We start from the raw sequence: 23,089 nt of genomic DNA on the forward strand, positions 1-23,089 counted from the left end.
GAACCCGTATCCCCTGCATCGGCAGGCGGACTCTCAACCACTTGCGCCACCAGGGAGGCCCTGGATACCATTTATTTTTACCAGACCATTTGTGTCTCCTTTGATGCCCATGCCCTAAATGCTTGATAAATTGGACCTTAGCATCAGCCTAAAGTATTAGGGGGAAGCAGAGGGATGACAAGGAAGGAAGCAGAAGGGGAGCAGGCTGCAAGGGTCTGGTGCAGTGTAAGTCTGGCCTTGCTGAGCTATTTGATTGTGAATATGGATTAAGGGGATCAAAATCCCACAAACTACATGGGGAAAGGACAAAGGAACAGAAATTCACCACTGGTAAGCAGAATGGGGCAGTTGTTGCAGTGAGGACTGGGAAACAATTCCAATATTCATGCTCGACATACATGAGGGGAGGAACTGGGATGATGGTGTGGATTTTTAAGGAAAAATCAACTTATTAAAACAGAGGATTCGTCTAGGTCCATCTATCACAGTCTCTCAGAGGTAAAAGGAGATGCCAGAAATACAGACCAGAACTGGCAGCACTTCTTACCTTCCGTGGAAGGCACAAATCCAGTATAAAGGTGTGTGTGTGTGTGTGTGTGTGTGCGCGCGCGTGCGTGCGTGTGTAGAGGGTCCGTTTCTGCTTTCAGAATTCCAAAGGGGTCCATAACTCATAAATGGTTAAGAGTTATGGATTAGCAGCTCTGTGTATGCTGAGAGTAGTCAAAGCATGAGTAGTCAAAGTGAGGTGACTAGGAGAGAGACCCCTGGAGGATGAAGGGCCTAATATGACACCAGTGTGGAGTGAGCTGTTGTAGGGGAGGGATATTTCACAGCCCTACAGTGAAGTCTGAGTGTCACGCTTTAAATGTTCAGATAGGAAATTAGGGCCCCATACTGTGGAACCTGAGAGGACATTTATCTCCATGTCAAAGTACACGAAGCAGAAAAAAATGAAATCATAGGTTCATATTCCACAAACCTAGTTTTACATTTTTCAAACTATGAATGCAGTCTTGCAATAGCATTTTGTTTTGGTTTTCTACTCTACCGTGTCCGCAAACTCACCTTTTGTTCTACCTAGGACACTTTTAGTCATCCCCCAATAAAAGTCTAGGCTAGTACCCAAAGGCACAATAAATAATGATAGTTCTACTTTTACGAAGGCACTAACACCTATTTGGGTTGTGCTAGCAAAACTGCTGAGTTCTTGAGAAGACTCGACACACAGTCGCCACACAGAGGTACCTGTCCAGTGGCTGTTTGTGACCCACAATCTTCAGCTTGGGTAAGTGGAACGTCATTCAGGGTGCCATCTGGCACTTTTTAAAGTGGATGAAGATTAAGGGCAGAGAGTGACCTGTACAGCATAGAATTTTGGAAGTAAAGGCAGGCGATCTGAGCTGAAACTTTGACCTCAACTATTGTCTCAGCTGTAAAACAATGCTTGTACTTGTTGCCAACATTATGGACTGAGCATCAGCCTCTGAAAAACCTTTGATCTCACCCAGTCATCCGTCCATCTATCCATCCCTCAAATTTTTATGTTTATATAAGGTCTACCAAGCACATACAATTTCTGCCTGGAAGGACCTTAGTCAAGTGAAGGAGAGAACCAGGTATAAAGCAGAGTGGTGAGTGTAGAGCATGTAGCAGTTGAAAAGCTGAAGCTTAAAAGATGAGTCAGAAGAGAGTCATTCCAGGTGTCAGAAATTAGAAGCAAGAATTAAGGTATAATGGCAAGAAAAAGCATGGCTGTGTTAGGGATGAGTTTTGTATAGCCACAGTCTAGAAGGGCAAGCTAGAAGGCTGGAGAAGAAATCAGTAGCCATGAGGAGAGTTTCCCATTTGTGGCAGTCTGGGGTGGTTCACTGTGTGGGCTGTCTTGGGTAGTGCAGGATTTGTAGCATCCCTGACCCCGGGTACAAGATGCTGTCAGCAACTCCCGGACATTGAGGTTCCAGAGATGCCCCACACAGGAAGCTCATGATGCTTCTGGTAGAACACCACTGCCGACATGTACATGCCACGTTGGAAAACTTGAACCTCATTCTGTCAGTACTGAAGGTCCTGAAAGGTTTTAAACAGGAAAGCCTCAGGGTCAGATTTGCATTTTAGCTGGATCACTGGTAACCAGGTGAAGGATGGGTCTGAAGTAAGAGAGAGGTCTCTGAGGCTTCTCTATTAGCCTAGGCAAGCAATGATGAAGACTTGAAGTAAGGTGGTGGGTGAGAGGATGGAGGTGAGAGTGCAGGTCAGAGAACCACTTAGGAGGTGAACAAGGCAGGGCTTGGTTACTGACTGACCAACTCGGGGCAAGGAAGTAGTGTCATTAAGGATGACCATCGGAAAGGGTTGTAGTTGGTTTAAGTTTTAAAAAGTCTTAGCTTTTCAGGGTTTGGGCAGGTAAATGAGAGGTTTTTAGAGACATCTGATCTTCCTCTCCACCCAGTGCCTTTTCTCTTTAGTGACCACATTTTAAAATGTCAGGAAGACATTAGGACACTCCTTGGGAGAAAGTCATTCTCCTCTTACCTACAAACCTCTAAATGCTTCTTCTTTTTTCCGTGCTTCTAAGGCGGTGTTCCAAAGTCCAAATTTACTAGTGTGGGCTCCACACGTCACATCAAATCCATCATCCCCCTCCCCTCATTGCAGGGCGCTGGAGGAAGGAGCTGAGAAGCTGTAGGTCGTAGCATTAAACCCCGTGTACAGACGCTCCATGACATCTGTCTGGGTAGCCTTTTCATGATGGGGAAGGGGAGGGAAAACAGGAGTTGGCTAGCTTTACCGCCTGGGTGTTTGGCTGGCAGGATGGTCTTGATTGCTGTTTGAGGGCTTCTTGAATTCTGTGGTTGAAACACCTGTGTGCTTGCTCTATTGATTTTGGCTCGTTTCTTCAATTTAACAAGATCATCCTGGAATTTTAATAGTGTCTTCCAAGGCATTAGTAATCTCTCCCAGGGCTGCATTTTCTGTGGATTGATTAGTGCCTTAGTCATAAGATCCTCAGAGCTATTAATAGGAAATATGGAGCAGTACTGGCTCCGTACCAACAGCATTCCATAGCTGCTCCCGTTTTGACACCAAACTATTAATAATTTGTGGGTGTTCAATATATTTAACTGACTTTTTACCCACATTGTATTCTTCTCATACTGTCTAATCCATATGCATAGAAGTCCTCAGAGAATGCACTGCAGAACCATTGTTCAATGCTTTAGGAAAATCAAATATGTTCATGACACTTCTGTGAGGTTAAAAGGAGACTCCTGCAGTTTGCCTTAACTGTGGTCAGTGCACAGAAGGTGAGCACTGCATGGTCTCCATCTAGGTGGGGCGCGAGGAGCCACACTGTCTCAAGTGTTTTTAAACACAATTTAAATTTTACTATAAAAGGCAACTTTCCTGAGAAAATTGTTCTTCCGACACTTACTTAAATGTGGGGCTGCCATGGCGGATGGAAATTTAATAAATGCCATATGACGATGTCAGTGAAAACGACAAGAAGAAAATTCCTGTGGGTGTCACACAAGAGAACTTCAGACAAGAAGAACTTACAGTGTCCACTCACACATGGATGGATATAGTTCTCTGTACTGGGGGTGGGTGTGGAAGCAGAAGTACTAGCACCATCATACCCTCCCCAGTCCGGATCACTGAATGTTCCCAGTTGTACAATTAATGTACAACCCGTCTCTGGTTTGCTTCCCCCTGCCTCTTCTACAGGGACTAGTAATTTTTAAAAAACCTCATCCTGTTGTTCCACTGCCCAGTGGCTCCCTGTATCTTCAGGGATCACGTCAAAGTGCCTTAGCTTAAGCACAAAGCCCTCTCTGCCCTCTGTCCTCCTGTGCCTCCATTCTCCCCTGCCTCCCACAATTCACCTCTCTGCGGTCCTGTGGTCTAGGTCTCTGCTGCTCCAAGTGTGCTCCAGGGACCAGCAGTATAAGCATCACCTGGGAGCTCCAGACCTGAATCAGCCTGCATTTTAACACGGTCCACAGGTGATTTGTGTGCACCTTAATGTTCGAGGAGCACTGCTCTCTAATTCCCGCCTGTCTGGCCATATCCTCTCACTTCCACTACTCTGAACACTCAGTGCAGTTTGCTTTAATTTTTTACCCATGTGTCACGTGACCTTTAAAAAGTCAACACTGAAAGGCATACGTCCCTTGCATCCCTTCAATCCTACCTCCATTTAAATTCTTTAAACTCCTTGTATTACTTTTCCATTGCTGCTGTAATGATTTTTTGCCCATTTAGTGGCTTAAAACAACACAAATGTATTCTCTCGTAGTTCTGGAGGTCAGAAGTCAGACATGAGGATGAAGGGATTGAAGTCAGGGTGTCAGTAGGGCTGGTTCCTTCTGGAGGCTCGAGGGGAAATCAGTTCCTTGCCTCTTCCAGCGTCTCTTGGCTGCCACCATGCTTTGGCTCCTTGGCATGTGGATCACTTTAATCTTGACTTTTCATCCTCACCTCACCTTCTCTCCACACTTTGACCTTCTCGCCTTCCTCTTATAATGACAATTGTGATTATATTGGTTCCACCTGGATCACACAGGCCCCTATCCCGGTCTCCAGATCCTCAATTTCTGCAAAGTCCCTTTTGCCATATAAAGTATAACATAGGCCCATATCCCGGTCTCCAGATCCGCAATTTCTGCAAAGTCCCTTTTGCCATATAAAGTATAACATGGACAACTTCCAGGGATTAGGACGTGGACACCTTTGGGGGGCCATTATTCATCCCGCCACATTCCCTTAGCTGTGTCTTTTGTTATTTGTCTCTGAATATCTGTTAATGTGTATATTGCTATCTCTTGACTAATCAATGTTAGATCTTATTAATTTATTTCCCCCATTCTCCCAATATAATCATTCAGTATTTCAGGCTTTCTTTTATTATGACTCTGAAAATATTTTCTCACTGCCAAGCCAGTTATACTCTACATTTTTTTCCTTTCAAAACTTTGAAAAAATTTCATTTTATTTTTGCATTTTCTTAGTTTCCTTTGAACATTTGATGGCCTTCCTTTAGCTTTTGTGACTGTTCTACAAAGTGCCTCTTGATGAAAATTTCCACACAGTTTTCCACTTTGTGCCTGTCAGATAACTTGTCAACTTTGGGTTTCTTTCCCTTCCGGAAATGTCCCTCCTCTCTTCCTCCTCCCTCCTGACTTAACCTGTGCTGGTTGTTCTTTAAGCCTCCTACACAGCTGTGGTTCTGGGACTGTCCTTTCATGGAATGACTCCCAACCTCATCTGCACATTGGAATCACCTGGGGAGCTTTGAAGTTCCCTGATGCTTGGGTCAGAACCCCTGAGCTCCTGCTGTATTGTGGCCTGGGCTTTAGGCTTTTAAAGCTCCCCAGGTAATTCTACTCTGCAGTCAAGGATGAGAATCACTGCTGTAACATCATCTGGGGAGTTGCTTTTGTTGCTTTTCTGTGTTGGGTTCCCTGATTTCTGGTTCTCTATTTTTTAATTTATTTCTTTTTTTTGGTGGAGCATATTATTTAGTAGCTTGCCAAGAGAAGATGTATGTTCAAGCCCTTGCATGTCTGAAACTGTCTTTATTCAGCCCTCACACTTAGCTTGCAATTTTCTGTTAAGTATTCCAAACTGCAAATAATTTTCCTGTAGCGTTTTGAAGGCATTGCTGTTCTAACTTTGAGTTATTTGTTCCTGAGAAATCCAAGGCCATCTGAATTTCAGTTCTTATATGAGGTCTTTTCTGTGCTTCTCCTGGAAATAATTTAATACCTCCTTTTTTCTGATATTCTGTAATTTCATATTGTGCCTTAGTGGGAGGGTCATTTTTATTCATTTTAAGTCTGGAAACTTATCTCTAGTTTTAGATGATTTTCTTGTGTTATTTCTTTGATTTCTTTCCCTTCATTTTCTCTTTATGGAATTCTTATTATTCAAATCTTAGGCTTCCTTGATTTATCTTCTTTTTTGTAAAAATTTTTTCTCTAATTTACCTTTGACTACTTTTTTCCCCTTACTTCCTGGCATATTGAGCTAGAAAAAAACCCAGTCCTTTCTCTCCTGAGTGTCTCCTTTACTCCTGCCCCACTGACACACACACACCACTTCTGAGGCCAGGTGTGTGTGGTGTTTTCCCCACCAAGCAGTCCTACAACACCAGCTGGGTGTCCTACCATTCAACTCAGTTCTGACACTCTCTGCCTGCTGATAGCGTCAGATTCCACAGGGTAAGGACTCAGTCCCACGAGACTGCTCCCCACTTCAGTTGCCAGTCACAAGTGGTAGGTCCCCAGAGTACCTACAACTTCTGTCCAACTTGGCCACAAATCACAAGTTCCCACAACCTGCACCTGGGGTTTACTTAATTTACTAGAGCCACTCACAGAACTCATACTACTATATAGTTACTTATGTTTACCAGTTTATTAAAGGATGGATACAGATGAACAGCCAGATGAAGAGATATATAGGGTGAGGTCAGGGAGGGTCCCGAGTGCAGGAGCTTCTGTCCCTATGGAGTTGGGGTGTGGTCACCCTGCTGGTATATGGATATGTTCACCTACCTGACAGTACCCTGAACCCCCATGCCTCTGGGACTTTTATGGAGGCTTCCTCATGTAGGCATGATCAATTATTAATTCCATTTCCAGCTCCTTTTTCCTCTCTGGAGGATGGGGGTTTGAGACTGAAAATTACATACTTCTAATCATGGCTCGGTCTTTCTGGTGACCAGCCCCCGTGCAGGAGTCATCCAGGAGCCCACATGGAGTTGCCTCAGTAGAACAAAAGATGCTCATTATGGGCTTCCCTGGTGGCACAGTGGTTGAGAGTCTGCCTGCCGATGCAGGGGACACGGGTTCGTGCCCCAGTCCGGGAGGATCCCACATGCCATGGAGTGGCTGGGCCCGTGAGCCATGGCCGCTGAGCCTGTGCGTCTGGAGCCTGTGCTCCGCAATGGGGGAGGCCACAGCAGTGAGAGGCCCGCGTACCGCAAAAAAAAAAGATGCTCATTATGCTTTAACCACTTAGGAAATTATGAGGATTTTAAGGAGCCCTGAGTCAGGGATGGGGTCAGAGACGAAATATTAGAACAAGAGATGCTCCTAAAGCTCTTACCATTTAGGAAATTACAAAGGTTTTAGGACTTCTATGCTAGGAACTTGGGGCAGATATATGTATACACACACACACACACACACACACACACACACACACACACATATATGATACTATATACAAAATGTGTATAAAAATATACATACTTTTTTGTTATCTCACACATTTTATTGACTTTATCTTCTAAATATTTTACTGGTTTGTCTTTTTGTGGGGAAAGAGGAGATATTTTTAATTTCTAAGAGTTCCTCTCTTCTTTGCTGCTTTTAAAAAATAACAACCTGTTCTTGTTTCATGGATAAGATCACCCTCTATATCTTAGAGGAAGCAGTACAGGGAGCAGTAGAAAACTTCAAAGAAGGGGGCCCAGAGGCTCACTGCTTAGTATGTAGGAGCTTACACAATCCTTTCATTCTTGCCCTGGGATATGACCACAGCTGCCTTCTGTACTAGGCCTGTCTGGTTTAGTTGATCCAGAGGATACACTTTTGATTTCCTCTCAAGGCTGGGAGAATTAGCACCTGAATTTTCAGGGTGGAAGCAGACATAGGCACCATCCTTTCATCCAACTGTCTTCCCCAGTAGCTGGTGCATCAATTTCTGGGGCCCCCACATTGTTCTGTGGAAAACGCTGGCTTCTTGTGAGTCCTCTCTCCCCACCCAGCAAGTCTTTAGGTTTGCTCTTTCCTCTCCCAGCCACTTACCATTTCTTCATCTACTTTGTCTTCATAGATTTTTGTCTGGGAATACAGATTTCTCTTGGGTTTTGAAGCAGGGTTTGTGTTTGTTTCATTTCCTCCTCTGTTTAGGGTAATTTCTGAGAGGAGAATGGAGCAGAAACATATTCACTTCACCATCTTGAAATGGGGACTTAGTGCTTGTCATGGATTGAATTGTGTCCCCTCAAAATTTATATGTCGAAGACCTAACCTCCCGTGCTTCAGAATGTGATCTTATTTGTAGACTGGGTCTTTACAGAGGTCAAGTTGAAATGAGATCTAATCCAATAGGAAAGGTATCCTTATAAAAACAGGAAATTTGGACATAGGAACAGACATGTATAGAGGGACGTTGATGTGAAGAGACACGGGGAGAAGACGGTCATCTGTAAGCAAGGAGAGAGTGCCTAGCTCCTTCCCTCACAGCCCTCAGAAGGAACCAACCTTGCAGACACCTTGATTTTGGACTTCTAACTTCCATGTGAGGCAATGAATATCTGTTGTTTAAGCCACCCAGTCTGTGGTAATTTGTTATGGCAGCTTGAGCCAACTAATACAATGCCATTTTTCATTTATTCACACAGTGCCCCACCCCGCTTAGTCTGATTCCTACTCTTTAAGATACAACCTAGTGTCACCCAGTTTGAGAAGGTGTCCTTGATCCAGTTTAATTAAATGTCCTTCTTTTTAGCATCCTTTGTCACAATACCTCTCATGATGTCACAATACCTGTAATCATTAGTCTCATTAATCTTTTTGTCTGGCTTCCACACTAGGCTATAAGCACTTGAGGTCTGGGGTCATGTCTGACCACAGTGCTTGTGCATAGGAGGCTGAAATATTGCTTATTGAATGAATATATTATAAGCATAGCTTGTGGGGGAGGATGACTAAAAGTTTATATTTTATTTGAATAACAAAAAATTTACTATTAATATGTTAAATCAATATTTTATGATAGAAAAATAATGTGAATATGACATAGAAATTTCTGGGACTTAGAACTAAGAAAAATAGTGATCAAAAGTTTTTTTCCCCCTATTTTTGAACAGAAACTTCCTGTCCCGCCCAGGGATCACAGCAAGCATTAGGACTGCAAGTAACTTTGAACTCTTGTAGTTGAGATGCCATGTGACTTCCTAGTTTCTGTGGCCTTTTCATTGACACTTTATGTGTCTAACCATTTTCTTTTCTGACTCAGAAACTAGGACCCATATTTTGATAAAAGAACAGCAAAGTGGTTAAGTTTAAAAGAAAGGTATACAAATAGGTTCCTCAATAAAGTCATCATATCTGCTTTAACTATCTTACTCCTCCTTTTAGTCCCTTGAATATAAGATGTGCCCCCGGCCCCCTTCCCCCATTTCAGATCTTGTATGGAGTATTTGTGATAAAAACTAGCCTTCTCTAATATAAAAAGAAGGAGTCATTGGAAAATGACTCCCCCTCCTTTATATCTTATCACAGTCCCCTTGTTTTCAGGATATGGAGACAACAAAGTCCTAGGATATGTGTGCCTGTCTTATGTAGCAGGGTTTGGATATATGTGGGCTTTCTGAACACATCTGGAGCTCCACCTTTCTAATTGGTAGTGCTATAGCTGATACAATTCTGAGAGCCTCTCTCGCTTTCTGGCAAGTGCTTCTTATTATTTGATGGAATACAGGTTTTATAGTGACAGAAATGGGGGAATGAATTAAGAAGTGCTTGAGAAAAATTACGGTAAGAGAAAAGGGGGCATCAGGCTACATAAACTTTATGGATTATTAATTAGTCCAAAGAACTAGGCCTGAAATATGTCACCTGCTGCCATGATGCTGCTGGTAGTTTTATGAGAACAATGGATTTCCTACGCATTAGCTTATCAGGCTGGCCTCTCTGCCTTACAGAGGGTGGGCTACAAATCAATGTGAGGGAGAGAAAGTGACATGAACAGATAGGATACTTGAAACCTCATAAATTCCAGCACACATGGTCTCTGCGCCCATGGGGGGAACCCTGACGTGGAGGGTCACTGGGACTGAAGGACATCTTACCGTGTGTGCTGGCTCTTCTGAGGTTCCCCCTTGAGGTCCTAATTCAGCCAGAAATGATGGCTCCTGTGCTCCTGGACAGGCTTTGCTTTCCCTCTCAGGAACAGAAGTGAACTTCAGGTACAGATTAGGGACGCAAAGACCTAGAGAGAAAGGCATCTCTGGGATTACATGGTATCGATCAGCTGACACGCTGTTTAATAGGATAGCATTAATGAGCAGTAGACATGTCAGTGCTTCTGTAGTCAGTGTCACCATTGCTTGCCTCTGATATTTATCAGCGAGTTGGAATATTCTTGAAAAATATATTTAACTTTCCTCTGAGGCAAATCCTTCTCATTAGAAAGAATAAACTATGTTGATTATCTCTGAGGGGATATTTGTAAAGCTTAATGAAACATTTAGATCACCCTTTAAAATGTGCTGGATGATTGTGCTTATACTCACCTTCTTTTTGTGTATCCCAAGGGGCGTCTGCAGACATATGCATAAATCACTCAGTAAGCAAATGTATATGGAGAGCTTACTATATGCTTAGTATGAGGTTAACTTGTTAGAACCAGACCCATGATAGGCAGACCGGTACATTGTTGTGATGCTTTTTTCCCATGATATTTTTTTCCTATACCATTATAGGCCAGAAGACAGGCTTATACGGATTCTAAAAGGGAAGAAACTAAAAAATTGCAAAAGATGAAGGACGAACACCGCCAGAAGGTATTCAAAGACCCAATTAGCCACTGCTAATTATTTGCTTGGGGTACTAGATAATTTTGAAGGGTTTTGGAACAGAAATTCTTACATACATGAAAATCCCGAAAAAAAAAAAAACCCACAGGTGTTAAAAATGGTGAGATGTGAATGTGTTTTAAGAGTATGGTGGTGTGGTGGCTCCTTCTGGTCAAAACTCTCATGATACTTAGCCTCATGGGGCTACAGTGTGTCTGCTGTAGTTGGTTGCCAGCATCTCATGGAGAAGATGATAGAACATTTGGGAACTTGTGATCTACAAAACATAACCAATGCCATGCCATTTTTTAAACCAAAGATACATGATATTGCAGATCGTGTCCAGAGACTACTATAATGCCTAACAAACAAAGCAGGCATACAAAATCATGAAACTGCCTTAAATGTTCATCTAAAAATATACATAGAATGAAAAGTAAGGATACTCTACACATATACAAATATGTGAGGCATTCCAAACAAAACATAAAATTCCAAATAAAGCGAGCAACAGAAGTCAGTGAAATGAATACAGAACCTCCTAATAAAAGTACTTAAAGGGTAATCCTTATTAGAATGTGACATTTCTGGCATGTAACTAAAAACAGTGTTGTGACTTAATGGTCGTACCTGCCTTTGATATGTAGGCTCAGTGGTGCTAGAGGCTCCTCAGCAAGGGCTGGGAGTGATGGGGAAGACGGGAGTCAGCTCCAAGGGGCCACTTCATTCCAGGCCCTTTAAAAAAGCAAAATAAATTATTCAGCTAGTTGAAGACCATTACATTCCCCATCATTTTTATTTTCCAACTTTTTTCTTGCTGTGTTTGTGGTGATAGCCTGTCATTTCTTCCAGAATATCTTTTTTTTAAAAAAAAATAAATTAATTTTTTTAATTTTTGGCTGTGTTGGGTCTTTGTTGCTGTGCACGGGCTTTCTCTAGTTGTGGTGAGTGGGGGCTACTCTTCGTTGCAATGTGCGGGCTTCTCATTGTGGTGCATTCTCTTGTTGTGGAGCACAGGCTTTAGGCCCGCGGGCTTCAGTAGTTGTTGCACATGGGCTCAGTAGTTGTGGCTCGCGGGCTCCAGAGCACAGGCTCAGTAGTTGTGGCGCACAAGCTTAGCTGCTCCATGGCATGTGGGATCTTCCCAGGCCAGGGCTTGAACCCGTGTCCCCTGCATTGGCAGGTGGATTCTTAACCACTGTGGCACCAGGGAAGCCCTCTTCCAGAATTATCTCTTAAATCTGTTTCTTTAATTATACAATTAACTGAATTCTAACTCCCATTCTGAGTTCCTCGATTTCATTTAATTTGGTTTTTTTCCCTTATGTCTTTGTTGCACAAGGTAACTTATTATAGCAATTGTGTGTGGAAATCATATTATGAAATATGTACTAATTGTTGTTGCTGTAATTTGACCCTTTTGAGTGCTACTCTCCTCCCAAAAGTGGTCAACTTCTTACTCTTTCATAATTTCATCCAGCATACGATATAAATGACTGTGTCGCTGAGCTGTTTTGTGCATAGTACATAGTAATTAAATTGTTGAAAGAAATAACGTAAGTTGCCGATTTAGTTATTAAGCTACTATATAAGCAATAAAGAAACCATGAAACATTTTTATCCCTTGGTGTTTAACAAATTTTTTTTCTTCTGACAAAGGCCTCATATTGAAATCCACAATTAAAGAAGCAATGTTACAGTAAGATTCTAGTAATTAGCATGTGGAAACTAAATTTGGTATACACTCATGTTGTATTTGCAGTAATGTCTGTTAAATCACATGAAGTGTTTCTGTGATCTTTTAACTTATTCCTAGGTCCTGAGGTACTTAGATACCAAGGAAGGTATTGTGAAATCAGTGTAGATACGATTTACTTTAAAATAACTTTTAGTGAATTTTAAATAGTGTTTTATGAAGTTTGGTGTATATATTTAGAATCTGAAAACCATTAAAAGTAGAACATTTTACAAAGAGAATGCTCAACAGATTAGAAAATCAGATCTGGGATTTAATTTTCAGGTTGAGCAGTTACTTTAAGCAGTGAAAATTAAGTTTTTTATTTCTTAATCTTGTTTTTCTTCTGGAGTTAGACAAATATTGATACATACATATTTTCTGGTTATTGATTAGACATATTTTTTACATAAATTATTTCCCTTTACTTACTGAAGCTTTCAGTAAAATGAATCACGAGCGTATAGATAATTCCATCACTAGGGACTTCAATAAGGGTAGAATACATAAGGATATTTACCTTGTTTTTGCTTCTCTCCCTTTTTGCTCAGTCTGTTGTTGTTAGAAAATGTCCCCTGGAGGCATTTCCTGGCTGGTAGAGTCTGTTACTCCTTATCACTTCAATGGTTTACCTTAAGAAAACAAGAAGAATCATGTTTATGGTAGGAAGATACAGAAAATAACACATTTGAATAAACCTACCTAGGGAGACAAAAGACCTGTATGCAGAAAACTATGAGACACTGATGAAAGGAATTAAAGATGATACCAGCAGATGGAGAGATATACCATGTTCTTGGATTGGAAGAATCAATATTGTGAAAATGACTATACTACCCAAAGCAATCTACAGATTCAATACAATCCCTATCAAACTACAAATGGTATTTTTCACAGAAGTAGAACAAAAAAATGTTAAGATTTGTATGGAGACACAAAAGACCCCGAATAGCCAAAGCAGTCTTGAGGGGAAAAAAGTAGAGCTGCAGGAATCAGACTCCCTGACATCAGACTATACTACAAAGCTACAGTAATCAAGACAATATGGTACTGGCACAAAAACAGAAATATAGATCAATGGAACAAGATAGAAAGCCCAGAGATAAACCCACGCACCTGTGGTCAACTAATCTATGACAAAGGAGGCAAGGATATACAGTGGAGAAAAGACAGTCTCTTCAATAAGTGGTGCTGGGAAAACTGGACAGCTACAAGTAAAAGAATGAAATTAGAACACTCCCTAACACCATACACAAAAATAAACTCAAAATGGATTCGAGACCTAAATGTAAGACTGGACACTATAAAACTCTCAGAGGAAAACATAAGAAGAAGACTCTTTGACATAAATCACAGCAAGATCTTTTCGGATCCACCTCCTAGAGTAATGGAAATAAAAGCAAAAATAAACAAATGGGACCTAATGAAACTTCAAAGCTTTTGCACAGCAAAGGAAAACATACACAAGACGAAAAGACAATCCTCAGAATGGGAGAAAATATTTGCAAACAAATCAATGGACAAAGGATTAATTTCCAAAATATATAAACAGCTCATGCAGCTCAATATTAAAAAAAAAAACCCAATCCAAAAATGGGCAGAAGACCTAAATAGACATTTCTCCAAAGAAGAAATACAGATGGCCGAGAAGCACATGAAAAACTTCTCAACATTGCTAATTATTAGAGAAATGCAAATCAAAACTACAATGAGGTATCACCTCACAGCAGTTAGAATGGGCATCATCAGAAAATCTACAAACAACAAATGCTGGAGAGGGTGTGGAGGAAAGGGAACCCTCTTGCACTGTTGGTGGGCATGTAAATTGATACAGCCACTATGGAGAACAGTATGGAGTTTCCTTAAAAAAGTAAAAATAGAATTACCATATGATCCAGCAATCCTACTACTGGGCATATACCCAGAGAAAACCATAATTCAAAAAGACACATGCACCCCAATGTTCATTGCAGCACTATTTACAACAGCCAGGTCATGGAAGCAACCTAAATGCCCATCGACAGACGAATGGATAAAGAAGAAATGGTACATATATACAATGGAATATTACGCAGCCATAAAAAGGAACGAAATTGGGTCATTTGTTGAGACGTGGATGGATCTAGAGACTGTCATACAGAGTGAAGTAAGTCAGATAGAGAAAAGCAAATATCGTATATTAATGCATATATGTGGAACCTAGAAAAATGTTACAGATGAACCAGTTTACAGGGCAGAAATTGAGACCCAGATGTAGAGAACAAACGTATGGACACCAAGTGAGGAAAGCTGCGGGGGGGCGGGCGTGGTGGTGTGATGAATTGGGCGATTGGAATTGACATGTATACACTGATGTGTATAAAATTGATGACTAATAAGAACCTGCTGTATAAAAAATAAATAAAATTCAAAAAAAAGAATCATGTTTATGGTAGGAAGATACAGAAAATAACACATTTGCATCATTGCATCTATTCATGTGTCTGTTCATTCCATTCATTCAACAAGTATTTATTGAACACCTACTGTGGAGTAATTGGAGAGTAGATTCTCTAGGTTAAGTTGAGGTGACAGCACATTGATCCTGTCCTGTATGTCCCTGCCTTTCACATTCTTACATTACTCTGGTCTCTGGGGACAGTAGGTTCTTCCTTAAGTTTAACTTCTCAGTATTTTACATTGGATTCAATTCCCTCTTCTAGAAATTTACTTACACTTCCTTTTCCAACCTATACCTTCAGTATATTCTTCTCCACTGACTACTACATTTTTTGTCAACAAACATGCATACTCTTGCCATTCTAAATAAAGAAGCCAACCAACTCCTTCCTTGATTCTGCTATCCTCAGAGCTAACACCTTTTCTGCTTCTACCAAAAAAAAAGGGGGGGGGGACAAAGGTAATGTTACTGTAATCATACCTTTATTGCCCACTTTGTCCTTAATGCTTTTATGTTCTGGTTTATATTCATAAATGTTCTTACTGAAACTGCTCTCTAAACGTAAAATCCCTTCTGAACATTCAATTCAGTGGTCTTTTTGCAATCCCTCTATCCCTGTAACTCTGACATTATTTAACACCATATAAAGCTTTCCTTTTCTGGCATTTTTTTTTACTTTATTATTTTGGTTGATCTGTCTCAGAGTAATCCATCCCAGTATTCATCCATCCATCCATCCATCCTGTCAACAAACATGTATTGCGCTCCTATTATGCACTGAACCTTCTGCAAGATGCTGGAGCTCCAATTAGAAACAGGATAGACAAGGTCCCTGCTCTCCTGAATTTTACTTTTTCATGGAGAAGATGGACAAAAGGAGACAAATAAAAACACTGCACTTTTATTTTATAGTGATTAATCAGTTGGTAGTAATTAATGCTACACAAGAAAAAATTGTGTGTTGTGATAACTTCAGAGTGGTGTATCAAATATTGTCGATTGCCTAATTCTCTCCTAAAACCCTGTTTTTTTCCTTCATGTATTCATCCTACTTAGCATGGCCTGTGTTTCCGAGAAGTCAGAAGAAATGAGTCCAGGGATCCATTTGCAAATGGTCTAACTGATCATGGAAATTCTATTGTCCTTAACTATGATTGGTTCAGCCATTGATATGGGAAGTAGTTCCAACCAATAAGACTTATGAGAAGCCTCCCTTTCAGTACAGATTTTTATTAATATGTAATATACTACTCTTCCCATTTAGTGATTTTTGGCTTTATGTTTTTGATCTTTTAATTTTGTCTTATTCTAATATATTTTTCTGCCATCCTTCTTGTTAGAACTTATGTGGCAATTTCTTTTTCCATCACTTAAAAATTTAACCCCTGTGTGTCACTTGGCTTAAATTAGATTTCCAGTGACAAAAATAGCTGATTTTCCTTTTACCCAATTTCGTAGTCTCTTTTAATATATTCTTATTTATTGTGATTGCTAGTGTATTTGCACATATTCTTGCTACATAATTTACTTTTTTTCCCTAATATCTTTATCGGAGTATAATTACTTTACAGTGTTCTGTGTTTCTGCTGTATAACAAAGTGAATCAGCTGTATGCATACGTATATCCACATATCCCCTCCCTCTTGCGTCTCCCTCCCACCCTCCCTATCCCACCCCTCTAGGTGGTCGCAAAGCACTGAGCTGATCTCCCTGTGCTATGCAGCTGCTTCCCACTAGCTATTTTACATTTGGGAGTGTATATATGTCCATGCCACTCTCTCACTTTGTCTCAGCTTACCCTTCCCCCTCCCCATGTCCTCAAATCCATTCTCTACATCTGGGTCTTTATTCCTGTCCTGCCCCTAGGTTCATCAGAACCATTTTTTTTTTTTTTAGATTCCATATATATGTGTTAGCATATGGTATTTGTTTTTCCCTTGCTGACTTCACTCTGTATGACAGACGCTAGGTCCATCCACCTCACTACAAATAACACAATTTCATTTCTTTTTATGGCTGAGTAATATTGCATTATATATATGTGTGCCACACTTCTTTATCCATTCATCTCTCGATGGACTCTTAGGTTGCTTCCATGTCCTGGCTATTGTAAATAGTGATGCAGTGAATATTGTGGTACATGACTCTTTTTGAATTATGGTTTTCTCAGGTTATATGCCCAGTAGTGGGACTGCTGGGTCATATGGTAGTTCTATTTTTAGTTTTTTAAGAAACCTCCATACTGTTCTCCATAGTGGCTGTATCAATTTACGTTTCCACCAAAGGTGAAAGAGGGTTCCCTTTCCTCCACACCCTCTCCAGGATTTATAGTTTGTAGATTTTTTGATGATGGCCATTCTCACTGGTGTGAGGTGATATCTCATTGTAGTTTTGGTTTGCATTTCTCTAATGATTATTGATGTTGAGCATCTTTTCATGAGTGAGTTGGCAATCTGTATATCTTCTTCAGAGAAATGTCTGTTTAGGTCTTCTGCCCACCTTTGGATTGGGTTGTTTGGTTTTTTTGATATTGAGCTGCATGAGCTGCTTGTATATTTTGGAGATTAATCCTCTGTCAGTTGTTTCATTTGCAAATATTTTCTCCCATTCTGAGGATTGTCTTTTTGTCTTTTTTATGGTTTCCTTTGATGTGCAAAAGCTTTGGCGTTTCCTAAAGGGCCTCCCTGGTGGCGCAGTGGTTGAGAGTCCGCCTGCCGATGCAGGGGATACGGGTTCGTGCCCCGGTCTGGGAGGATCCCATGTGCCGCGGAGCGGCTGGGCCCGTGAGCCATGGCCGCTGGGCCTGCGCATCCGGAGCCTGTGCTCCGCAACGGGAGAGGCCACAACAGTGAGAGGCCCACATACCGCAAAAAGAAAAAAAAAAAAAAAAAGCTTTGACGTTTCATTAGGTCCCATTTGTTTATTTTTGTTTTTATTTCTGTTTCTCTAGGAGGGGGGTCAAAAACGATCTTGCTGTCATTTATGCCATAGAGTGTTTTGCCTGTGTTTTCCTCTAAGAATTTTATAGTGCCTGCCCTTACATTTAGGTCTTTAATCCATTTTGAGTTTATTTTTCTGTATGGTGTTAGGTGGTGTTCTAATTTCATTCTTTTACATGTGGCTGTCCTGTTTTCCCAGCCACTTATTGAAGAGGCTGTCTTTTCTTCATTGTATACTCTTGCCTCCTTTGTCAAATATAAGGTGACCATATGTTCGTGGGTTTATCTCTGGGCTTTCTATCCTGTTCCATTGATCTATATTTCTGTTTTTGTGCTAGAACTATACTATCTTGATTACTGTAGCTTTGTAGTATAGTCTGGGGTCTGGGAGCCTGATTCCTCCACCTCCACTTTTCTTTCTCAAGATTGCTTTGGCTATTCGGGGTCTTCAGTGTTTCCATGCAAATTGTGAAGTTTTTTGTTCTAATTCTGTGAAAAATGCCATTGGTAGTTCGATAGGGATTGCATTGAATTTGTAGATTGCTTTGGGTAGTATAGTCATTTTCACAGTGTTGATTCTTCCAATCCAAGAACATAGTATATCTCTCCATCTGTTTGTGTCATCTTTAATTTCTTTCATCAGTGTCTTATAGTTTTCTGCATACAAGTCTTTTGTCTCCTTAGGTAGATTTATTCCTACGTATTTTATTCTTTTTGCTGCAGTGGTAAATGGGAGTGTTTCCTTAATGTCTCTTTCAGATTTTTCATCATTAGTGTACAGGAATGCAAGAGATTTCTGTGCATTGATTTTGTATCCTGCTACTTTACCAAATTCATTGATTAGCTCTAGTAGTCTTCTGGTAGCACCTTTAGGATTCTCTATGTATAGTATCATGTCATCTGCAAATAGTGACAGTTTTACTACTTCTTTTCCTATTTGGATTCCTTTTATTTCTTTTTCTTCTCTGATTGCTGTGGCGAAAACTTCCCAAACTATGTTGTATAATAGTGGTGAGAGTGTTTGTATAATAGTGGTGAGAGTGGGAAACCTTGTCTTGTTCCTGATCTTAGAGGAAATGGTTTCAGTTTTTCACCATTGAGAATGATGTTGGCTGTGGGTTTGTCATATATGGCTTTAATTATGTTGAGGTAAGTCCTCTCTATGCCTAGTTTCTGGAGGGTTTTTATCATAAATCGGTGTTGCATTTTGTCACAACCTTTTTCTGCATCTATTGAGATGATCATATGGTTTTTCTCTTTCAATTTGTTAATGTGGTTTATCACATTGATTGATTTGCATATATTGAAGAATCCTTGCATTCCTGGGATAAACCCCACTTGATCATAGTATATGATCCTTTTAATGTGCTGTTGGATTCTGTTTGCTAGTATTTTGTTGAGGATTGTTGCATCTATGTTCATCAGTGATATTGGCTTGTAGTTTTCTTTCTTTGTGACATCCTTGTCTGGTTTTGGTATCCAGGTGATGGTGGCCTCGTAGAATGAGTTTGGGAGTGTTCCTCCCTCTGCTATATTTTGCAAGAGTTTGAGGAGGATTGGTGTTAGCTCTTCTCTGAATGTTTGATAGAATTCGCCTGTGAAGCCATCTGGTCCTGGGTTTTTGTTTGTTGGAAGATTTTTAATCACAGTTTCAATTTCAGTGCTTGTGATTGGTCTGTTCATATTTTCTTTTTCTTCCTGGTTCAGTGTCGGAAGGCTGTGCTTTTCTAAAAATTTGTTCATTCCTTCCAGGTTGTCCACTTTATTGGCATATATTTGCTTGTAGTAATCTCTCATGATCCTTTGTAGTTCTGCAGTGTCAGTTGTTACTTCTCCTTTTTCATTTCTAATTCTATTGATTTGAGTCTTCTCCCTTTTTTCTTGATGAGTCTGGCTAATGGTTTATCAATTTTGTTTATCTTCTCAAAGAATCCGCTTTTAGTTTTATTGATCTTTGCTATCGTTTCCTTCATTTCTTTTTCATTTATTTCTGATCTGATCTTTATGATTTCTTTCCTTCTGCTAACTTTGGGGGGTTTTTTTGTTGTTGTTCTTTCTCTAATTGCTTTAGGTTTAAGGTTAGGTTGTTTGAGATGTTTCTTGTTTCTTGAGGTAGGATTGTACTGCTATAAGCTACCCTCTTAGAACGCCTTTTACTGTATCCCATAGGGTTTGGGTCATCGTGTTTTCATTGTCATTTGTTTCTAGGTATTTTTTATTTCTTCTTTGATTTCTTCAGTGATCTCTTGGTTATTCAGTAGTGTATTGCTTAGCCTCCATGTGTTTGTACTTTTTGCAGGTTTTTTCCTGTAATTGATATCTAGTCTCATAGAGTTGTGGTCGGAAAAGATATTTGGTATGATTTCAATTTTCTTAAATTTAACAAGGCTTGATTTGTGACCCACGATATGGTCTATCCTGGAGAATGTTCCATGAGCGCTTGAGAAGAAAGTGTATTCTGTTGTTTTTGGATGGAATGTCCTATAAATATCAATTAAGTGCATCTTGTTTAATGTGTCATTTAAAGCTTGTGTTTCCTTATTTATTTTCATTTTGGATGATCTGTCCATTGGTGAAAGTTGGGTGTTAAAGTCCCCTACTACGATTGTGTTACTATCGATTTCCTCTTCTATGGCTGTTAGCATCTGCCGTGTGTATTGAGGTGGTTCTGTGGTGGGTGCATAAATATTTACAGTTGTTCTATCTTCTTGGATTGATCCCTTGATCATTATGTAGTGTCCTTCCTTGTCTCTTGTAATAGTCTTTATTTTGAAGTCTATTTTGTCCAATATGAGAATTGCTACTCCAGCTTTCTTTTGATTTCTATTTGCATGGAATATCTTTTTCCATCCCCTCACTTTCAGTCTGTATGTGTCCCTAGGTCTGAAGTGGGTAGACAGCATATGTATGGGTCTTGTTTATGTATCCATTCAGCCAGTCTATGTCTTTTGGTTGGAGCTTTTAAGCCATTTACATTTAAGGTAATTATCCATATGTATGTTCCTATTACCATTTTCTTAATTGCTTTGGGTTTGTTTTTGTAGGTCTTTTCCTTCTCTTGTATTTCCTGCCTAGAGAAGTTCCTTTAGCATTTGTTGTAAAGCTGGTTTGGTGGTGATGAATTCTCTTAGCTTTTGCTTGTGTGTAAAGGTTTTAATGTCTCCTTCGAATCTGAATGAGATCCTTGCTGGGTAGGGTAATATTGGTTGTTGGTTCTTCCCTTTCATCACTTTAAATACGTCCTGCCAGTCCCTTCTGGCTTTCAGAGTTTCTGCTGAAAGATCAGCTGTTAACCTTATGGGGATTCCTGTGTATGTTATTTGTTGGTTTTCCCTTGCTGTTTTTAACATTTTTTCTTTGTATTTAATTTTTGATGGTTTGATTAATGTGTGTCTGGTTGTGTGTCTTTGGGTTTATCCTTATGGGACTTTCTGTGCTTCCTGGACTTGACTATTTCCTTTTCCATGTTAGGGAAGTTTTCGACTATAACTCTTCAACTATATTCTCAGACACTTTCTTTTTGCCTTCTTCTTCTGGGACCCCTATAATTTGAATGTTGGTGTGTTTAATGTTGTCCCAGAGGTCTCTGAGACTGTCCTCAATTCTTTTCATTCTTTTTTTTTTTTTTTTTTTTTTGCTCCCTGGAATTTATTTCCACCCTTTTATCTTCCAGGTCACTTATCCATTCTTCTGCCTCAGTTATTCTGTTATTGATTCCTTCTAGAGTATTTTTTATTTCAGTTATTGTGTTGTTCATCACTGTTTGTTTGCTCTTTATTCCTTCTAGATTTTCGTTAGATGTTTCTTGTATTTTCTCCATTATGTTTCCGAGATTTGGATCATCTTTACTATCATTACTCTGAATTATTTTTCAGGTAGGTTGCCTATTCATCTTCATTTATTTGGTCTTGTAGGTTTCTACCTTGCTTCTTTTTCTGTAACGTATGTTTTTGTCATTTCATTTTTTTTTCTTTTGATGGGTGATGCTATATTCCTGTCTTTCTGGTTGTTTGGCCTGAGACTTCCAGCATTGGAGTTTGCAGGCAGTTGGATAGAGCTGGATCTTGGTGCTGAGATGAGGACCTCCTGGTTGATATTCCCTGGTTTCTGAGGTTCTCTGTTAGTCCAGCAATTTGGACTTTGAGCTCCCACCACAGGATCTTGGGCACGACCTCCAGCCTGGGAACCAAGATCCTGCAAGCTTCATGGCAAGGTAAAAAAAAAAAAAAAAAAAAAAGAAGAAGAAAGAAAGAAAAAAGGAGCAGTAAAATATCAAAGAATTAAAATAGAAAGTAAAATTAGAAAGATAAAAAATATATTATGAAAAAAAACTATAATTGAAACAACTGCAACAAGGTAAAATAAAACCACAACAGTGCTTCCCTGGTGGTGCAGTGGTTGAGTGTCCGCCTGCTGATGCAGGGGACACGGGTTCGTGCCCTGGTTCGGGAAGATCCCACATGCCGCAGAGCGGCTGGGCCCATGAGCCATGGCTGCTGAGCCTGTGCGTCTGGAACCTGTGCTCTGCAATGGGAGAGGCCACAACAGTGAGAGGCCCACGTACCGCAAAAAACAAAACAAACAAACAAAAACACAACGGAAAAAAAAAAATAAACACGGGAGGAAAAACATGCCAAAAGGAGAGTACAATCACAAAGTATAAAGAATTAAATAAAATTGGAAAAGTAAAAGATTTATTAGGAAAAATAAAAATATAAAAGAATCAGCAATGAATCAACATTGCTAAGGTAAAACAGAACCCTAATCTAAAAGAGGAAAAATAAAAAAGCCTTGGCTATGGAGGTGGAGTTTGGGGGGGGTTGAAGTTAGGCAAGGGTGGGGTTTAGGGTGGGGTGGGACCTAGATGGGTAGAGGGGTGACCTTGAAGCATGGGGCAGGGCCTCTGCTTAGGACCTGCACGTAAGGGGAAAGGCCAGATGTTGAAAGCAGGGCCTCTGGAGTTTGGAGTTCCCGAGTTTGGAGGTAGGGCCCTGAGTGAGGTTGTGTGGGTGGGGTTTAGCCCCAGTGCATTGGAGGGGGTCTCAGAGGAGGTCTCCAATTGTAGAGGTGGGGCCCTGGGTGGGGGTGTAGGGGTGGGGCTTGGGCTCTGCATGGCAGGAGGGAGGCTCTGAGGGCAGAGGATTAGGCCTGGGAGCCCAACAGGCTTCCCGGTGACTAATGGACAGGGAAAGCACTGCCCCCGTTCCCTTCCTTTCTTTCACGCCCCTCCCCTACCATGTCCCCCAGGGTCTCCCCTGTCACCACTGGACCCCTAACCGTGGGTGGGTCCCGCTGGATGCAGGAACTCCTCCCCTCCCCCAACCACCCCTCAGGGGTGTCGGTCCTGGAGGTCCGGCCTTTACTTTTGCTCCTCCTTCCTTCCC

At 40.6% G+C, this 23,089-nt stretch overlaps 1 protein-coding gene across 2 annotated transcripts in view; it reads left to right on the plus strand.

Annotated features, from left to right (window-relative positions):
* EPSTI1 (epithelial stromal interaction 1) overlaps positions 1-23,089 on the plus strand; it is a 103,726-nt gene that overhangs the window by 52,979 nt on the left and 27,658 nt on the right. The window contains exons 7-9 of one of the 2 annotated variants that reach the window (XM_060080070.1): positions 1,192-1,285; positions 10,499-10,579; positions 12,878-12,957. In XM_060080070.1, coding sequence (XP_059936053.1) covers positions 1,192-1,285; positions 10,499-10,579; positions 12,878-12,925 — 223 coding nt within the window. In that variant the 3' untranslated portion in view covers positions 12,926-12,957. Of the gene's footprint in view, positions 1-1,191; positions 1,286-10,498; positions 10,580-12,877; positions 12,958-23,089 lie in introns of those variants that run through there. The other variant, XM_060080069.1, reaches the window with a different exon arrangement.

Source organism: Mesoplodon densirostris, chromosome 17, assembly GCF_025265405.1.
Source record: "Mesoplodon densirostris isolate mMesDen1 chromosome 17, mMesDen1 primary haplotype, whole genome shotgun sequence".
NCBI lineage: Eukaryota > Metazoa > Chordata > Mammalia > Artiodactyla > Ziphiidae > Mesoplodon > Mesoplodon densirostris.